Genomic DNA, 19,694 nt, shown 5'->3' with positions numbered 1-19,694 from the left:
CTGGGTTTGCTGCCCTGAGTGAACCAATAGTCCTGTTTCCTGTGTGGTAACAGGCAGTGGGTATCCAAGGCTAAGACGCCTGTTGTGAGGATGAGAGGTCCTGGAAAGCCTTCACTGGGAAGGGGACCTTTAAACCTAGACTCAAGAAGAAAAAGGATGGAATTAGGGGTGTTCCAGGCAGATGGCCCTGTGTGGACTAAGGCATAGAGTGAATGGGAGTGAAGCTTTGTGGAAACTAGGCTGAGGAGTGATAGTCATGAGAAACTAGTCTTGAGAAGTGATAACAGGTTGGACGATCAATTAGAGATTGAATCCTAAAGAGCCTGAAATTCCATGTTGAAAAATTGAATCCTTGTCCTCTTGCAGAAGGGAACGAACTTGTGGTAGTGGGAATTCCAAATGTTAGAGTTCTAGCCCATTTCTTTCATCCCTCTTGGAACCACAGAATATTAGAGATGGAAGGAGAGATCTCAGAGATCTACTAGAATTGTGGACCCTTAGAATGGCAGGGACCTTGGAGATTAAATCCAAAAATCAGATTCAGTTATTCTAAACTTTTAATGGGTCAATGAGCCCCCAAAATCTATTTTTTAAAAAAGTTATAGTATCTCTTCCTAGAAGAAGGATGTACTTATATACTTCTGCATACAATTTCAGGTAATTTCAGATTTCCATGAACCCATCCAGAGGACTGAGGTTATTTTTAAAATGTATATTTACATGTATTCTCTTCTCTTAAATTTTGCAGGTCAATAAGTCAAGATACCAAGAAGCAAAGGATTGGTTCAAAATCAAAAACCTAGTAAGTGTTTCTCAGAGGACAGAATTCTTTTGACTTCCTAGTCCAATGCTGTTATCATATTAGGCATTTTTATTAGCATTGAATGGTTGGAAAGCATCACCGAGTCAATGAACATGAACTTGGGCAAACCCCAGGAGATAGTAACAGAGAGGCCTAGTGTGCTGCGGTCCAGGGGGTCGCAAAGAGTTGGACATGACTTGGTGGCTGAACAACAATTAGCATTAGGTTGGGAGCGCATAGAAATGGATCATAAATCATTCATTTTGTATCACTTAGCTTCCAACACAAGGCCCGACTCCCAGCTGACACTCAGTAAGTGTTGATTAGAGGACAAGCAGTGGATTGCAGACCATCTCTGTGAAGAGAGAGCTCCAATATGATTTCCTGTCTCTTTTAGAGACTGGTGTCTTTTGATGGCACACAGTTTGGGGCTTTTGGAACAGAAGCCTGGATACCTTTTTTTTTTTTTTTTAAAGCATTTTATTTGGAAATAATCATAGAGTTGTAAAAATTGCAAAAAGAGTGCAGACTTCACTCAGTTTTCCCCAATGGTAACATTTTGTATACCCATAGTACAATATAGTTGTACAAAACCAGAGAGTTGACATTGACATAATCATTATTCAGTGTTCGCCAGTTTTATATGCACTCATTTGTATATGTGTGGAGGCCTGTGCAGTTTTGTCCTATATATAAATTCATGTAACTGTTCTACCATCAATATCTAGAAATGTTTGATCACCACAAAGATCCCTCATGCTGCTGCTTTATAATCATGCCCATTCCTCTCCCATACCCCGTATTCCCAACCATAGGTAACACTAATCTGTTCTTCGTCTCTTTAATTTTTTTCATTTCAAAATGTTATATAAATGGAGTCATGTAGTATGTAACTTTTGGGGACTGGGTTTTTTTTGTTTTTTTTTTAATTCAGAATAATTCTCTGGAGATTCATGCCTCAGAGCAACTGAGCTTGTGAGCCACAACTACTGAAGCCCATGCAACTAGAGCCTCTGCTCTGCAACAGGAAGTTCAGTTCAGTCACTCAGTCGTGTCCGACTCTTTGCGACCCCGTGAATCACAGCACGCCAGGCCTCCCTGTCCATCACCATCTCCTGGAGTTCACTCAGACTCACGTCCATCAAGTCAGTGATGCCATCCAGCCATCTCATCCTCTGTCGTCCCCTTCTCCTCCTGCCCCCAACCCCTCCCAGCATCAGAGTCTTTTCCAATGAGTCAACTCTTCGCATGAGGTGGCCAAAGTACTGGAGTTTCAGCTTTAGCATCATTCCTTCCAAAGAAATCCCAGGGCTGATCTCCTTCAGAATGGACTGGTCAGATCTCCTTCAGAATGGACTGGTCAGATCTCCTTGCAATCCAAGGGACTCTCAAGAGTCTTCTCCAACACCACAGTTCAAAAGCATCAATTCTTTGGCGCTCAGCTTTCTTCACAGTCCAACTCTCACATCCATACATGACCACAGGAAAAACCATAGCCTTGACTAGACAGACCTTTGTTGGCAAAGTAATGTCTCGGCTTTTGAATATGCTATCTAGGTTGGTCATAACTTTTCTTCCAAGGAGTAAGCATCTTTTAATTTCATGGCTGCAGTCACCATCTGCAGTGATTTTGGAGCCCCCCAAAATAAAGTCTGACACTGTTTCCACTGTTTCCCCATCTATTTCCCATGAAGTGATGGGACCAGATGCCATGATCTTTGTTTTCTGAATGTTGAGTTGTAAGCCAACTTTTTCACTCTCCTCTTTCACCTTCGTCAAGAGGCTTTTTAGTTCCTCTTCACTTTCTGCCATAAGGGTGGTGTCATCTGCATATCTGAGGTTATTGATATTTCTCCCGGCAATCTTGATTCCAGTTTATGCTTCTTCCAGCCCAGCGTTTCTCATGATGTACTCTGCATATAAGTTAAATAAGCAGGGTGACAATATACAGCCTTGACGTACTCCTTTTCCTGTTTGGAACCAGTCTGCTGTTCCATGTCCAGTTCTAACTGTTGCTTCCTGACCTACATACAAATTTCTCAGAGGCAGATTAGGTGGTCTGATGTTTTTCTGGAACTCTCTTGCTTTTTTGATGATCCAGCGAATGTTGGCGATTTGGTCTCTGGTTCTTCTGCCTTTTCTAAAACCAGCTTGAACATCAGGAAGTTCACGATTCATGTATTGCTGAAGCCTGGCTTGGAGAATTTTGAGCATTACTTTACTAGCATGTGAGATAAGTGCAATTGTGTGGTAGTTTGAGCATTCTTTGGCATTGCCTTTCTTTGGGATTGGAATGAAAACTGACATTTTCCAGTCCTGTGGCCACTGCTGAGTTTTCCAAATTTGCTGGCATATCGAGTGTAGCACTTTCACAGGATCATCTTTCAGGATTTGGAATAGCTCAACTGGAATTCCATCACCTCCACTAGCCTTGTTCGTAGTGATGCTTTCTAAGGCCCACTTGACTTCATATTCCAGGATATCTGGCTCTAGGTGAGTGATCACCATCATGATTATCTGGGTCATCAAGATCTCTTTTGTACAGTTCTGTGTATTCTTGCCACCTCTTCTTAATATCTTCTGCTTCTGTTAAGTCCATACCATTTCTGTCCTTTATCGAGCCCATCTTTGCATGAAATGTTCCCTTGGTATCTCAAATTTTCTTGAAGAGATCTCTAGTCTTTCCCATTCTGTTGTTTTCCTTTGTTTCTTTGCATTGATTGCTGAGGAAGGCTTTCTTATCCCTTCTTGCTATTCTTTGGAACTCTGCATTCAGATGCTTATATCTTGCCTTTTCTCCTTTGCTTTTCACTTCTCTTCTTTTCACAGCTATTTGTAAGGCCTCCCCAGACAGCCGTTTTGCTTTTTTGCATTTCTTTTCCATGGGGATGGTCTTGATCCCTGTCTCCTGTACAATGTCACGAACCTCAGTCCATAGTTCGTCAGGCACTCTATCTATTAGATCTAGGCCCTTAAATATATTTCTCACTTCCACTGTATAATCATAAGGGATTTGATTTAGGTCATACCTGAATGGTCTAGTGGTTTTCCCTACTTTCTTCAATTTCAGTCTGAATTTGGCAATAAGGAGTTCATGATCTGAGCCACAGTCAGCTCCTGGTCTTGTTTTGTTGACTGTATAGAGCTTCTCCATCTTTGGCTGCAAAGAATATAATCAATCTGATTTCGGTGTTGACCATCTGGTGATGTCCATGTGTAGAGTCTTCTCTTGTGTTGTTGGAAGAGGGTGTTTGCTATGACCAGTGCATTTTCTTGGCAAAATTCTATTAGTCTTTGCCCCACTTCATTCCATATTCCAAGGCCAAATTTGCCTGTTACTGCAAGTGTTTCTTGACTTCCTACTTTTGCATTCCAGTCCCCTATAATGAAAAGGACATCTTTTTTGGATGTTAGTTCTAAAAGCTCTTGTAGGTCTTCATAGAACCGTTCAACTTCAGCTTCTTCAGCATTACTGATTGGGGCATAGACTTGGATTACTGTGATATTGAATGGTTTGCCATGGAAACGAACAGAGATCATTCTGTTGTTTTTGAGATTGCATCCAAGTACTGCGTTTCGAACTCTTTTGTTGACCTTGATGGCTACTCCATTTCTTCTGAGGGATTCCTGCCCGCAGTAGTAGATATAACGGTCATCTGAGTTAAATTCACCCATTCCAGTCCATTTTAGTTCGCTGATTCCTAGAATGTCGATGTTCACTCTTGCCATCTCTTGTTTTACCACTTCCAATTTGCCTTGATTCATGGACCTGACGTTCCAGGTTCCTATGCAATATTGCTCTTTACAGCATCTGCAACAGGAAAAAACCCCACAATTAGAGAGTAGCCCCCACTCTCTGCAAATAGAAAAAGCCTGTGTCAGCAATGAAGACCCAGCGCAGCCAAAAAAATAGTAAATAAAAGTAACGTGTACATGTCAAAAATAAAATAAATACATATATATATATATATATAAAAGATAAGTTATCAGTGGACAAGAAATTCAGATTTTCAACAAAATTTAGATTTAGTAATTCTATTTCACTTACATTACACCACATACTACATATATTATTCCAGGGGCCCAGCTGTGCTTGTGGTGAAGAGAAAACAGGTTCAGCTAATGTGGTTTGAATAAAAAGCTCCTAGGTTGTTCTGTGCATCTGTGTATATTTAGTTTTTTATTATGAAGTCCAAGAGGTTTGCTCTGGTCTCCTACCGACTATTAACTTCTTTTTGCTAACCTTTTTTTTTTTATGATCTATGTTTGATCTTGAGATGCAGATCTATTTTATCTTTTGATGTTTTGCTGAACTGGAGAAGATTACTGATTTAGACCCTAGGTATGTAATTATTTTGTAATTAACTCTTGTTTTTAGGGATTCTCATTCTTGATGAACCAGTGTAAATTCAGAAGCCTACATACTTCATTATCTGTTTGCTTCTTTCTTCTTTCACCGATCTGTATGCAATCCTCCTAGTTCCCAGTTTTAATGAAACTGTTTTCACTGTGGTGCTCTACCAGTAGCTCTGTATTCCTTATTATACTTGACTGATTTTAGTACTTAAAATACTGATTCATTCATTTGAATAGATTATTTATATTAATGTCTTATATATATATATATATATATATATGATTTTATTTGTTGCTTTTTTGAACTTATTTTGGCTGTGCTAGGTCTTCATTGCTGCTCAGGCTTTTCTCTGGTTGCGGTGAGCAGGGGCGACTGTAGTTTCGGTGTGTGGGCTTCTCTCTGCGGTGGCTTCTCTTGTTGCCGAGCGCGGGCTCTAAGGACACGGGGGCTTCGGTAGTTGTGGTTCCCAGACTCTAGAGTGCCGGCTCGGTAGTTGTGGCACATGGGCTTAGTTGCTCTGCAGCATGTGGGATCTTCCCAGACCCGGGATTGAACCCGTGTCTCCTGCATTGGCAGGCGGATTCTTTACCACTGAACCAACGGGGAAGCCCTATATTAATGTCTTTAAATATGCTTAGACATCTGTTTCTTGGTTTATCGGGTATAAAGGGTAACAAGATTTACAACTATAAAAGTTGAAGAAACCCATGTACTCAGCCCTCCTACTTTCTCACCCTCTGTATATCTGTACTGTTTGGCTATATTATTCCTTGGTTCCCTTTTAATTACTCATTTCCAGCTCCTTCCCTTGCTTTTTGCAATCTTATCCTCTGTATTCAGCAAGGCTCGTTTCCTTTTTGATGTTTCTGAAATGACCTTCACTTGTAAGGTGCTTTTTTAAAAAAAGTACTTCATTTCCTAAGCTCTGCCAATGCCATCTCCTCCAGTTGCTTCATCATCTCTGCTTTGAACTATTGCGTCTTCGCTTTGATCTCTTGCTTTAAAATTCATTAAGCCCTTTGAGTCCTTTGTTTTTCATGATTATCATCTGTTTCATGTTAATTTTTTTCTGGTGAGTGCCTTTCATTTAACATTTTGTTTTTCTTGTTCCCTGCCTCCATTTCCAGTTTTTCTGTAATATATTTATATAGATCTGATGCTGTTTGTTTATTTTATCTGTTTACTGTAACTCCCCTTTAAATGAAGTGAGTTCTTCCTGGTCAAGATCTTTGTTGGAGTTGTGCATGGAGAAGGAACTAGAGTAGAATTATAGGCTGGCAGGAAGTCTTTTAAAGTCATTACTGAAACTCCTTAGGACATGAGTTTTGTGTGAGTGAATTGGTTTAGTTTTTCCTCATGCTGGCAGATGGAGCTTGACAGCTGCAAGGTTGCAGAACTAGCATGTCTGTGTCTGTGTGTTTCCCTGGTCAGCTCACGTGCCTTGCTTTTCCTTGGTGCCAGTAGTATCAGGAAAGCTCTCAGAGCCAGCTCTTTCATCACGGCCCCAGTGTTCAAGAGCAGATGGTGTTGGTTCTGCCTTCAAGATGCAGGACCTCTAGAGCACTCTAAACTCTGCCAGCTCTCTCTCCGAGACCTCAGTCCCAGGCCTCCTCTATTGACTTCAATTCTCCGTGTCTTCTTGGTACTTGCCATTTCTTCATTAAGGAGATGAGTTCCCACTCTGAACACCTTTGCCAGAGGGCTTTTCCTGCCACTAGATTGCTCGGCCCAGAATGCTGGTGAGTGAATGCTGGCTTAAAACTCAACATTCAGGAAATTAAGATCATGGCATCCGGTCCCATCATTTCATGGGAAATAGATGGGGAAACAATGGAAACAGTGAGAAACTTTATGTTCTTGGGCTCCAAAATCACTGCAGATGGTGACTGCAGCCATGAAATTAAAAGACGCTTGCTCCTTGGAAGAAAAGCTATGACCAACCTAGACAGCATGCTAAAAAGCAGAGACAGTACTTTGCCAACAAAGGTCCATCTAGTCAAGGCTATGGTTTTTCCAATGATCATGTATGGATGTGAGAGTTGGACTGTGAAGAAAGCTGAGCACCAAAGAATTGATGCTTTTAAACTGTGGTGTTGGAGAAGACTCTTGAGAGTCCCTTGGACTGTAAGGAGATCCAACCAATTGATCCTAAAGGAAGTCAGTCCTGAATATTCATTGGAAGGACTGATGCTGAAGTTGAAACTCCTATACTTTGGCCACCTGATGCGAAGAACTGACTCATTCAAAAGACCCTGATGCTGGGAAAGATTGAAGGTGGAAGGAAAAGAGGACAACAGAGAATGAGATGGTTGGATGGCATCACCGACTCAATGGACATGAGTTTCAGTCAACTCCGGGAGTTGGTGATGGATAGGGAAGCCTGGCATGCTGCAGTCCATGGGATCGAAAAGAGCTGGACACGACTGAGTGACTGAACTGAACTGAATGCCTTTACGAGCAGCCCTCAACCAGTGAGACAGCTTTGAGGTGTAGGGAAGCAAAATTTGCCACCCCAAAATGTGTCTCTTTGGCATTAAGATTAATCTGATTATTTTTAAGAAACAGAAACCTCAGGAACCTTTCTTTTTACCCCCACTCCCACCACCACCCCCTTAGCTGCCTAGAAAATTTAGATAAAGGACCTGGAATAGAGCTAATACCAGAGATACCTTCAAAGAATATGAACTGAGTGTGGTGGAGGAAACTCAAAGGACTTTAGCAATCAGAATCTATTGCATGTGCCATTGTTACCCAGTCCAAACTCACTTTGCTCACTGCACGAGAGGCCAGTGAATCCCAGGGACGAGGTGTTGAGGCAAGGAATACGAAAGCTGGCTGACGGAGAAGATGACAAATTCATACCTCAAAATAACCATCTTTTGGGGGGCCTGGATGTCAGGTTCTTTTATGGGTCAGAGATGGGGGTAGCTGAGGAAACAAAGTAAAAGACCATTGAATTCTTGCAAATATTTATCTCCTAGCCTGGCAAGCCTCAGGCAGGGGGGATATGTTCGTTTCTTTTCCTTACAGTCATTCACAGGTGGGCAGGGTCAGATCTCCCTGTGAACTGAAGAAAGGCACTTTAGTGTAAGGGTCATGCAGAGGGGGCAGGGTTCTCTGAGGCAGGCCATTATGTGTGATGATAACAAAATGGGCAAAAACAAGAGTTAAAGTAAAAATTAACCCTCCCTGGTTACACCATTGTGTGTGCAAGGCTGGCAAACGTGTTTATCAAACATTTGTTTTTTTCTATCTCCATATGAAATTGTCTTTCTTTTCAAGTCCCAAATCACAACCCCCAGCATCTTCTTTTTAAAAATTAATTATTATTAATTTATTTGTCTGTGGTGGATCTTAGTTGTGGCATGCAGGATCTTTCAGTAGCGGCGTGCAGACACTTACTTGTGGCATGTGGGATCTAGTTTCCTGACCAGGGATCACACTCTGGTCCCCTGCATTGGGAGCGTGGTGTCTTAGCCCCTGGGCCAGCAGGGAAGCCCCCCTAACATCCTCTTTTGTTTTTAGCCAAAGAAGCTGAAATTTAAAGTGAGGATTTTGGCCATTTTGGCAAATTACTCAGTTTTCCTGGGTTTCTTCCAAGAATACATGTTATTAAACTTTTGTGTAATTTTCTCTTGTTAATCTGTCTCATATCAGTTTAATTTTTAGACCAGCCAGAAGAACCTAGAAAGGCAGAGGGAAATTTCTTCCTCTTGAGAGAGGCATGTTCTGTGCAGGCTTGCTAAGGTCCCCAGCACATTGGAGCACTAGATACCGAGTGACGTGCTCATTAATATTGTTTAGTCGCTCAGTTGTGTCTGATTCTTTGTGACCCCATGGACTGCAGCATGCCAGGCTTCTTTGTCCTTCACCATCTCCTGGAGTTTACTCAAACTCAATGTCCATTAAATAGGTGATGCCATCTAACCATCTCATCCTCTGTCATCCCCTTCTGCTCCTGCCTTCAATCTTTCCCGCATCAGGGTCTTTTCCAGTGAGCTGGCTCTTTGCATCAAGTGGCCAAAGTATTGGAGCTTTAGCTTCAGCATCAGTTCTTCCAACGAAGGGTTCATTTCCTTTAGGATTGACCAGTTTGATCTCTCTGCTGTCCAAGGGACTCTCAAGAGTCTTCTCCAGCACCACAGTTAGAAGAACTGCCACAGTCAATTCTTTGGTACTCAGCCTCTGTCAGAAATGGTTTTTAAAGTATGAAGAAGATCAGATGATTTTTCTCCTTAGTCATGCTAACAGAAATTATATTTATGGACTCTCTATTGACCATCCTTGCCTTCCTGAAATAATATGTTATTTTAGAATGTGCTGTTCAATTCCATTTGCTCAATTTATTTAAGATTTTAAAAGCAATATTCATAAATGAGATAAATCTCTAGCTTTCTCTTTTTATGCTACCTTTATCAGGCCTCAGTTGTCAATTTCTCCTTACCTATTATTAATAAATAGAATTTGATAGTTTTCCTTCTTTTTATGCTCTGGAACAGTTTAAGAAACATTTGGTGGACACAGGGAAGAAGAGGATGGGACAAATTGAGAGAGTAACATTGAAACATATACATTAGCATGTGTAAAATACAGAGCCAGTGGGAATTTTCTGTATGATGCAGGGAGCTCAAACCTGGTGCTCTGTGACAACCTAGAGGGGTGGGATGGGCTGGGAGGTGGGGAGGGAGGCTCAAAAGGGAGGGGACTCCTGAGAGTACCTTGGACTACAAGGAGATCAAATCAATCAATCCTAAAGGAAATCAGTCCTGAATATTCATTGGAAGGATTGACTGAGGCTGAAACTCCAGTACTTTGGCCATCTGATACTAAGGGCTGACACATTGGAAGAGATCCTGATGCTTGAAAAGATTGAGGGCAAAAGGAGAAGAGGGCAGCTGAGGATTAAATGGCTGGGTAGCATCACCTATTCAATGGACATAGTTTGAGCAAACTCCAGGAGATAGTGAAGGATAGGGAAACCTGGCGTGCTGCAGTCCATGGGGTCCCAAAGAGTGGGAGATCATGTAACAACTAACCAGTAACAATGTCATGTTTGATCTAGTAGAAAAAAGTATTTTAGAACTTAAGTACTGTACTTTTGGAAGGACCTCAGAGTCATTGAGTTCCAGTCACCAAGTTCCTTTTGTTAAAAAAAAAAAAAATTTTATTTGGCTGCCCTGGGTCTTAGTTGCAGAATGCAGAATCTTTAGTTGGGGCAGGTGGGATCTAGGTTCCCCGGCCAGGGATTGAACTCAGGCCCCTTACATCAGGAGTGCAGAGTCTTAACCCCTGCACCACCAGGGAAGTCCCCCATCCAGTTCCTTTTAACACTTGGCACCCCATTTAGTTGAGGACTTCCAATTTGCTGAGTGTTCCTGATTTAATAAGATTTATGAGATAGTGCCACGTACCTACCCTCCAGGGTTGTCTCCAATTTCTAATCCCCAGAGTGGTCCCCAGGCTGAGATTTTGGATGTCCCTACCCCTATCCCAGAAGCCTCCTACTTTCTCTGAGCTGGCCCCGACTCTGCAGTCATTTAGCTACTTGGAGCCTCAGCCTCACATAGGAAGTGGGTACAAAGCCCCTCACCCTGGAATAGTTGTGAGGATTAATTGAAATAATGGGTCTGAGTGCTCACTAAATGTTAGATTCCCAGATTCCAATTACTTCCCGTTACCCTGTCTTCCTTCCAGAATCTTGGAATGTGACATAAGGAGGTTCTGAGAATAGATTCGTTAGAACAAGGCTTCTAGCCACTGTGGTCGGGTATGAGGAATGGATAGGAACTCTTACCTTGCCACTGAGGGAAACTTTGATTTCTAGTATAACTGGATTCTTGGGAGAGATTTGTGGTCCTACCCTTGAAAGGCAAAAGGATTGCTGTGCCGTTTGCCAATTCAGGAACCATGAATAGATATATGGTGTCCCGTTCCTGGCAGATCCTGAGGAAGAAATTGGTGAGGAGTGTCAAGGGCCCTGGGAGGAAGAGTGGAAGATTGAACAGATAGGTATTTTGGAAAAGGGAGATGCAGGCATAGGAGGTGGCCTTGGATAAACAAGGCCGCCCTGTACCTGTTGGAGCTGCAAAGGAGAGAGTTTCAGATTAGGCTTCAGAAAGACTGAACTCTCACCCCTGCCCTGCAGCCTACTCTGCCCTTGACATTGGCTGCACTTGGAGCCCCTAAGAACTGCTCTGAACTCACCCTTCTTACTAGTAGGAGATTGAGAGAGAATAATGCCCAGCGTCAGGGTAGGGTAATAGATTAAACTTATGGACTCTGGAGCCAGACTTCCTGGGTTCAAATCTCTATCACTGGGACTTCTGAGCTTCCAGTGCAGGGGGTGTAGGATCTTATCCTTGGTTGGGTAACTAAGTTTCCACATGCCATGCTGGGCGGCCGAATGAATAAATAAATAGATGCAACTTAAAAAAAAAACAAAACTGTTCAAAAACAAAGCAATCCCCCCAATCCCTATCACCTATTAGTCATGTGACTAATAATAGTATTAGGCAGGTTACTTGATTTGCTGTGCCTCTTTTCTCTTCTGTAAAGGGTAATGATAACATTAGTAACCTACTGCACTGATTTATTGTTGAGGGTTCAGTAAGTCAATACATGTAACAGGCTTAGAATAGTGCCTGACAATGGCCAATTGTATTCAATCAATATTAATTTTATTTAAAAATTTTATTATTGTTTTTTTTGGCCACACTACGCAGTTTGTGGGATCTTAGTTCCCAGACCAGGGATCAAACATGTGCCCACAGTGAGAGTGCAGAGTCCTGACCTCTGGATCACCAGGGAATTCCCAATAAATATTAAATTGTATTGATAAAGCTTTCCCCCATATTTCCTTTAGATATATGATTTTTTAAAAAATTGTTCAGTTACTGGGACTTCCCTTGTGGTCAGTGGCTAAGAATCCACGCTCCCAATGCAAGGGGTCTAGATTCAATCCCTGGTCAGGGAACCAGATCCCACATGCTGCAACTAAGACCCAGAGCAGAAAAATAAATATTTTTAAAAAGTATTATAGTTACAGACAAAGTGCCTCACCGTTGCACTCCCTTTCTCACTGGCAATCACTTTCCAGAAGCCGATGTGTCTCTTTCCTCTCTGTATGTTACAATTTTATTACAAATGTGTGCATCCATAAGCAGCTGCCGTGTGCGGCCCATTTTTCAAAGTGGTTTCATACATGGCAGCTCATTTCACCTTTTCTCCACTCGGAAAAAAGGTGTTTTACCCACAGTGACCCAGACACACGCTAGTGCCGTGTCCAGTCCTGTGACTTTATCAAATGGAGTTTTCTTATCTGCCCCTAACATAGCTTTCACAGCTTGTTGTTATGAACCAGGAGCCAGCCAGGGTTCATGTTTTGTACTTGTTTGGAATATTATTAGTCTAGAACATCCCTCATACTTTATCGCGAGATTGACTTTTGAGGAAACTGGGTGAGTTGATGTGGAGATTGTGTTATAATCTAGGTTTGTCTCTTTGATGTTGAACTTGCTTCCCTGTTACCCATGCCTACTTGGCAGGTAGAGGAAGACTCCCTTAATCCTCAGTTCACACTGGGATGGAGAGATTTGTTCCCAGCTCCAAATCCAAATTCCAGAGAAAAGACAGGATGGCCTCTCTTGGATTAGTGCTACATGAGTTTTCTCTTTGAGGGCTGTACCACAGTTTAGTGACTGAGAACAACACATGTTTATTTTTAATTTTTTGGCTGAAGGAAATGGCAACCCACTCCAGTATTCTCACCTGGAGAATCCCGTGGACAGAGGAGCCTGGCAGGATACAGTCCATGGGGTCACAAAGAGTCAGACACAACTGAGCAACCAACCCTTTTGGCCGCACTGCGCAGCACATGGGATCTTAGTTCCCTGACCAGGGATTGAACCCATGGCCACTGCTGTGGAAGCATGGAGTCTTAACCACTGAATCACCAGGGAAGTACCCACAGCACACATTTATTATCTGAGGGAGGCTGGAAGTCTGGCACGTATTAAAATCCAGATGTTAGCAGGTCTGTGTTCCATTCTTGAGGATGGAAGAAGGAATTCGTTTCTTTGACTTCCTGTCTTTTAGAGACCACCCACATTCCTTGCCTCAGGGCCCCTCCCTTTGTCTTCAGAGCCAACAGTGTTGCATCTCCTGCAGATCCATCGGAGGAGTTCAGCGTGCAGGCTTTCCCCATCACCCCTCACTGCCTGCGGTTACTTGTGCACATTATTGGACGGAAGTGAAGGACTTAACTAAAGCCGGGCTGGTGAATATTTCAACACCTGGCTCCTGGAGAGGGAGATGCCCCATCGATAATAGTTGCCAGTTTCTAGGGCATAAATACTCCCATACTGGTCAATTTCAAGCTACCAATAGGATTTCAGCAGACTTGAAAACTTCCTGAAGATGTAGGTATGGAGAAGGAAATGGCAACCCACTCCAGTGTTCTTGCCTGGAGAATCCCAAGGACGGGGGAGCTTGGTGGGCTGCCATCTATGGGGTCGCACAGAGTTGGACATGACTAAAGCGACTTAGCAGTAGCAGCAGCAGCAGCAGCAGCAGCAGCACTGCATTTAATCCTGTTACATTTCACCTTGCTCAGCACTATCCAGCTTGCTGTTGGCTGTTGAAATCAGCTGGTTTCCAGGGATCGTGTTTGTTTTGTTTCCACAGGGTCTGTATCACCTCTCCATGGACATCATCATGATGAACCGAGTGTGTAAAATGTTCCGTCAAGGCCTCAGGGGATTTCGGGAATATCAGATCATTGAGACTGCTCACAGAAAGCACCCTATCTTCTCTTTCTGGGATGTAAGCTGCTGGGCTTAGCAGGTTTATAAGAGGGTTTAAAGGGGTCCAACAAATAGCACCTCACTTCCCAGCCCAGGTTCTGAATCAACTGAGAGAGAAGACAAAGGATGAAACAGCTGGGAGAACCGGCTGCCACTTGTATTGATGATGAAACTCACATTGGGTGTCATCAAGCCAGATGATTACCTAATACTAAACCCCAGAATGAGACAGTGTTACCGACGACCCCAGTCGGGGCAGTGTTGGGCCAAGGCAGGCTTCCACTGCAGTAGCTGGGTTTCCTGCCCTCTTTTCATAGCAGAGATGGGCAGAGCGGAATGTGGGCTCGAAGGGAGGGAGGTGGGGGTGACTGTGGTCTATTTCTTCTTCGAGATTCACCAGAGAGTTTTAAGTTACTCCCTCTCAATGTGAAAGGAGCAGGGCTAGTCATGTTCTCCTAGTACAACTCCCTCCACATGGAGAGAAGCATCAGGAGTGGGGAAGGAGCCATCTCCTTTCCAAGGGCGATCAAAACGGCCAGAAGAATCCTGGGAGTCACAATGGAGCCAGGATTTCCCACATACCTCCCAACTTCATCTTGTCTGCCTTCTTTCCTTCTGTCCTGTCCCTCTACCTGGACAAGAAGGAGACATTTGCAGGGCCATCCTGGTGACCATGCTTTCTCGATTTTCTAGAAGGTCTCAATTTCAGATATTTTATCCCAGCAGTGGATCCTGAGGCCCTTTTTGGCTCAAAAAAGTTCACCTTTCTGTTAAGTTGTTCTGGGTCCCCAAAGGTGTGTTCATTACTATCCGGGGCTCCAAAGTTTCCTCATCCAGTTCCTGGACAAACCCTACCCAGAGTCCTATTTGCCAAAAGTGACTAGACCCAGCCCCACCTCCCCCACTACATCTGGTGATTCCCTCTGAAGTATTTCCCAGCATGGTTTCTGAAGGCTAGCAGCCAATGAGGGGGTCACAGAGGGGTGGTGATAGGGGACAGGGAAGTGTCTTAGATTGGGCTCTAAGGGGACAGCAGGTAATGTAACTGTGTGTCCGTGGCTGAGTTGAAGATGTAGCAGGAAGTAGGCACCTGGGGGCAGCTGGAGGAGAAGGATTTGCCCCATCTAAAGACATTCAAATTCACATGTTTTGAAGATGCTATGCTATGCTGCTAACAAATCTGCAGCCAGATTCTGCCCTGAGATGAGAAGGGATAGAGTAGGAGAACTGTAACCTCAGGAAGGACATTCTGGTACATTCTGGTACAGGCTGTCACACAGTGGTGAAGGGAAGGGCCCTGGAGACCAGGAGTCTCTGGGTTACCAGACTTGGGGTGATGCCTGGGCACCTGGAAGCTGAAGACCAGATGACAGGCTTGTCATCAAGGGAGTGCGAGGATAAACTTAACAACGTTGCCCTGTCTGGATGGGCCAGCCTATGGGGGTCATACAGCTTCCAGGCAGGGAACCCGGCGGGCTAGGGAGTAGCGTCAGGCAGAGAGCCATAGACTAGTTTTCAGTGAAATGTATGAGTCCAGACCTCTGTGAATACTACATCTTTCTTTCATCAGCCTCCCTGAGAAGCACCAGACGGATGCACAAACTATAAATGGAGGAAGACAGGGATCCAAGTGGGCTCTGGGGGAGGAGTGAGGTGTGCTCAGAGAAACGAATGAGGGTCCTAGTGTGGCTCAGCTGGTAAAGAATCTGCTTGCAATGCGGGAGACCTGGGTTCCATCTCTGGGTTGGGAAGATCCCCTGGAGAAGGGAAAGGCTACCTACTTGAGTATTCTGGCCTGGAGAATTCCATGGGGTCATACAGAGTCAGACATGACTGAGCAACTTCACTTTCCACTTTCCCTAGTGTAGCACGGGATGGTGGCCAGGGCCTTATTTGTCCCTGTTTTCCCTTCTTCTCCCCCATCATAGCATTTTCACTCTTTCTCTGCCCCTTTCCCTACTCTTTCCACATCCTCCCTGCATCTGTTAGGAAATAGGGTTGGATTAGCTCATCCCTAAGACCTCCTACACCTCTTCTCCCTGGCCATCCTTTAGGCCAGGACCGTTTCATTATGTGATTCTTGGGCAACTTCCTTCACCCACTTCACATCCCCAGCGGGGCTGCTCAGTACTACCTGCTTTGTCCTGATGATGAAATGGAATAAAATAAGCCGTGCCTGGCTTGCTATAGGCACTTAGCAAAGATAGGCTTCATTTGTTCCTTCCTTTTTTATCCCTCTTTCTATTCGTTCTTTCCCCTTCCATACAGTAAGTTCCCTACGGAGAAACCTTCAATTTGTGAACTTTCAAAGGTGCATACGTGCATCCCATCAATGTCAGATGTGAGTGAAATTGCAGCTGGCCCTCTGTCTCCTTCTGCTGACACCCTTCAGCTCTACCATCTCCCACCTCCTCTTCCTCCTCCAGTAGGTAACTCTTCTTGCCTGTTCACTCGATGCCAGCCCCTCTGTGCCAGCTGTTGCACTGCACTACTGTGCTTTTCAAGATACTGTACTGTCAGATTAAAAATGTTTTCTGTATTTTTTTGTTTGTTTTTTAGGCATTATTTGTGTGGAAAGTATTACATACCTATTACAGTACAGTACTATGCAGCTGATGGTGTTAGTTGGGTTTCCAGGCTGTTTGTTGGACTTAGAACAAACTGGACTTACAAAGGTGCTCTCGGAATGTAGGGGACTTACTGTACTTCCCTCCCTTTCTCTTTTGCTTCTGTTTCCTCTTTTGGCTTCCCCTCAACCCTCTCTTTGTCCTCCTTCCCCTCTCCCCACCCCTGCTCTCTCTCTGCCTCCATAATAACATATTGTCAGTTCTGGTCCCAAGTCTTGTGTAGAGTTGGGCTTTTGAGCAGAGGTGGGCATTTCTCAAGGCTGCCTGCCTTGCATGGTGGTCTAGTTACGCAGAAGGGTCTCAATGCAAAATTCTAGAAGCAGTCTGGCTGATTCTCCTTCCTCTCCTTTTTTGTTTTTGTTTTTTTCCAGAAGAAGAAAGAAGGCCGAATCACATTTGATACTATGGACTTCGTTGCAGAGTCGGTATGTATAGAAAGCTCTGACCTTCTGCTGGGAATTTTTTTTTTCTGCCTCATAGTCTCAGAGAAGCTGTGGGCTGGGTGTCAGGACTGCTGGGTTCAGATCAAGTTCTGCTACCAACCCAGTGTGCCATCCAGAGCTAGCCACTTAGCTTCCTCACCCATGAAATAGTTGCTCTCAGTGGTCCCTTTCAGTTCTGGCATCCCAAGACTGTGAGCCCACCCCGCACCCTGAACCCATTGTTGCTTTATTTATTTTAATATTCATTATTTTTAAAATTTTACTTTATTATTGTTATTACTTTTTAATTAGATTTTTGGCTGTGCATGGACTTTTCTCTGGCTGCAGTGCGTGGGCTTTTCATTGCGGTGGCTCCTCTTGTTGCAGAGCACAGGCTCTGGGCACGTAGGCTTGTGGTTGCGGTGCACAGGCTTAGTTGCTCCCTGGCATCTGAGATCTTCTCTTCGACCAGGGGTCGAACCCATGTTGTCTTCACTGGCAGGCAGATTCTTAACCACTGGACCAGCAGGGAAGTCCACACTGTTGCTTTATAGCTGAACCGAACCAGCGGGGGAGATCTCCTGCGCTTGGACCAGTGGGAAAGAGTGGAAGGCGAAGCAGAGGATGTGAGAGTTGCAGACAGGAGAAATAACCAGTGAGGCGGGAGAAGCCCTGACCTGTGTGTGAACTGCCCAGACTTTCCGAGAGGTGCTGGGCACGTCTGTCCTCACCCTGGGCTTGGGTGGCCACCTGAGGAGGGAATGCCTTCACGAGACTTTGTGGTTGTTGTTCGGTTGTTCCGTCGCTCAGTTGTGTCCGACTTTGTGACCCCGTGGACTGCAGCACGCTTCCCTGTCTGTCACCATCTCCTGGAGCTTGCTCAAACTCCTGGCCATCGAGTTGGTGATGCCATCCGACCATCTCCTCCTCTGTTGTCCCCTTCTCCTCCTGCCTTCCATCTTTCCCAGCATCGTGTGACTTGGCCTGTGCGATTTGTTCTCCGAATTTCAAGCATTATTATGTTCCCAGCTTCTCTCCAACAAATCCTGGATATTAAATTAAAATTTGAAATTTAATATCAACTTTAAAGGGGCTTCGCTATTTATAGGAAAGATCTGCAGTTCTCACCCCCATAGACCTGACTCAACCATGGCCTGGAGCAGCCACGCTGGTTTTCCTCTCAGGAAGAGCAGGGAGCACAGAGCTTTCTAACAGGTACAGGGCCACCTGGATCGCTCTGCTCCCCTCTCCTTCCTTGGAATCAAGGTGTGGCTTCTATTGCCTGCCTCCACTGGGCATAATCCAGTTTCTCATGTCCCATTATGTGTGAAGCACAGTAAATCATCCAAATTCTGAGTTTCTTCAGATTTCAAGACCAGACAGTGTCTGACACTGGCCATGAAAGGTTACCCAAGTTTTGCCCTTCAGATGGGAGAAACTAGGGGTCTTTCTGAGGGCCACAGAGCTCTAGAGATGTGGGCAATTCTGTGCATAGCAGCAGCAGGAGAGAGGAGGACGCAGAGGGTAAGTCCACCTTATAGGCAAGGCCTCTCTGGCTCTGTCTCCAACATGGAGATGGAGAATAACCCACTCCAGTACTCTTGCCTGGAGAATCCCAAGGATGGAAAAGCCTGGTAGGCTGCAGTCCATGGGGTCGCAAAGAGTCGGACATGACTGAGCGACCTCACTTTTTTTTTTTTTTAAAAAAAACCTGCTGTTTTGTTGTTGTTCTTCAGTCGCTCAGTCGTGTCCGACTCTTTGCGACCCCACGGACTGCAGCACGCCAGGCCTCCCTGTCCGTCACCATCTCCCAGAGCTAGCTCAAACTCGTGCCCTTTGAGTCGGTGATGCCATCCAACCTGCCCTTTGAGTGACTGGTAATGGGTACCGGGTTTCTTGTTAGGGTGATTCAAAGGCTCTAAAATCCATTGTAGTGATATCTGTACCACTCTGAATACACTAAAAATTGATCTGGACACTTTCAGTGGTGAATCATATATAAATTATGTATCAATCAAGCTGATACACATATTTATACATATATAAGCTGTCTCTCAGGATAACACTTGAAAACTAAACTTGAGTATAGTCCATATTAGGACTCTACTAATACTAAACTTCTCAAAAAAATCTTAAGAATTATCAAGGCTTAGAATCACAGACGCATTTATTATACCATTTGTGAGATGCTGGAAACAACAGGCACATTTCTAAAACATAGTTTTGAGTGAAAAAAAAGGTAAGTTGCATAAACAATGTCAGCAGTCTTAATATTTGTGTAAATAAAAGCAAAATCATTCTATATGTACTCTGTGGGCACATGTATAAGTTTGTAATAATATACATAGGGCTTCCCAGGTGGCTCAGTGGTAAAGAATCTGCCTGCCAATACAGGAGACACGGGTTCGATCCCTGATCTGGGAAGATCCCACATGCCTCGGAACAACTAAGCCCGTGTGCCACAACTATCGAGCCCGTGCTCCCTAATGATAAAAGCCGCTTTAATGAGAAGCCTGCGCACTGCACCTAGAGAGTAGCCCCTGCTCACTGCAACTAGAGAAAACCCACTCGCAACAGTGAAGAGCCAGCAGAGTCAAAAATAAATATAATAAAAAATAGCATATATAAATGATTAATTCCAGTGGTGGAGAGCAGGTCTGGATTAGGTGTGACATGGTACAAGAG

General features: G+C 44.2%; 1 protein-coding gene across 2 annotated transcripts in view; it reads left to right on the top strand.

Annotated features, from left to right (window-relative positions):
- CNBD2 (cyclic nucleotide binding domain containing 2) overlaps window positions 1-19,694 on the top strand; it is a 62,256-nt gene that overhangs the window by 2,905 nt on the left and 39,657 nt on the right. The window contains exons 2-4 of one of the 2 annotated variants that reach the window (XM_027558661.1): window positions 749-802; window positions 13,842-13,979; window positions 16,959-17,012. In XM_027558661.1, coding sequence (XP_027414462.1) covers window positions 749-802; window positions 13,842-13,979; window positions 16,959-17,012 — 246 coding nt within the window. Of the gene's footprint in view, window positions 1-748; window positions 803-11,066; window positions 11,118-13,841; window positions 13,980-16,958; window positions 17,013-19,694 lie in introns of those variants that run through there. The other variant, XM_027558662.1, reaches the window with a different exon arrangement.

Source organism: Bos indicus x Bos taurus, chromosome 13 (genome assembly GCF_003369695.1).
Source record: "Bos indicus x Bos taurus breed Angus x Brahman F1 hybrid chromosome 13, Bos_hybrid_MaternalHap_v2.0, whole genome shotgun sequence".
In the NCBI taxonomy this organism is placed as follows: domain Eukaryota; kingdom Metazoa; phylum Chordata; class Mammalia; order Artiodactyla; family Bovidae; genus Bos; species Bos indicus x Bos taurus.
The sequence above is the reverse complement of the archived record's forward strand: the minus strand, read 5'-3'. Positions and strand labels throughout refer to the sequence as shown.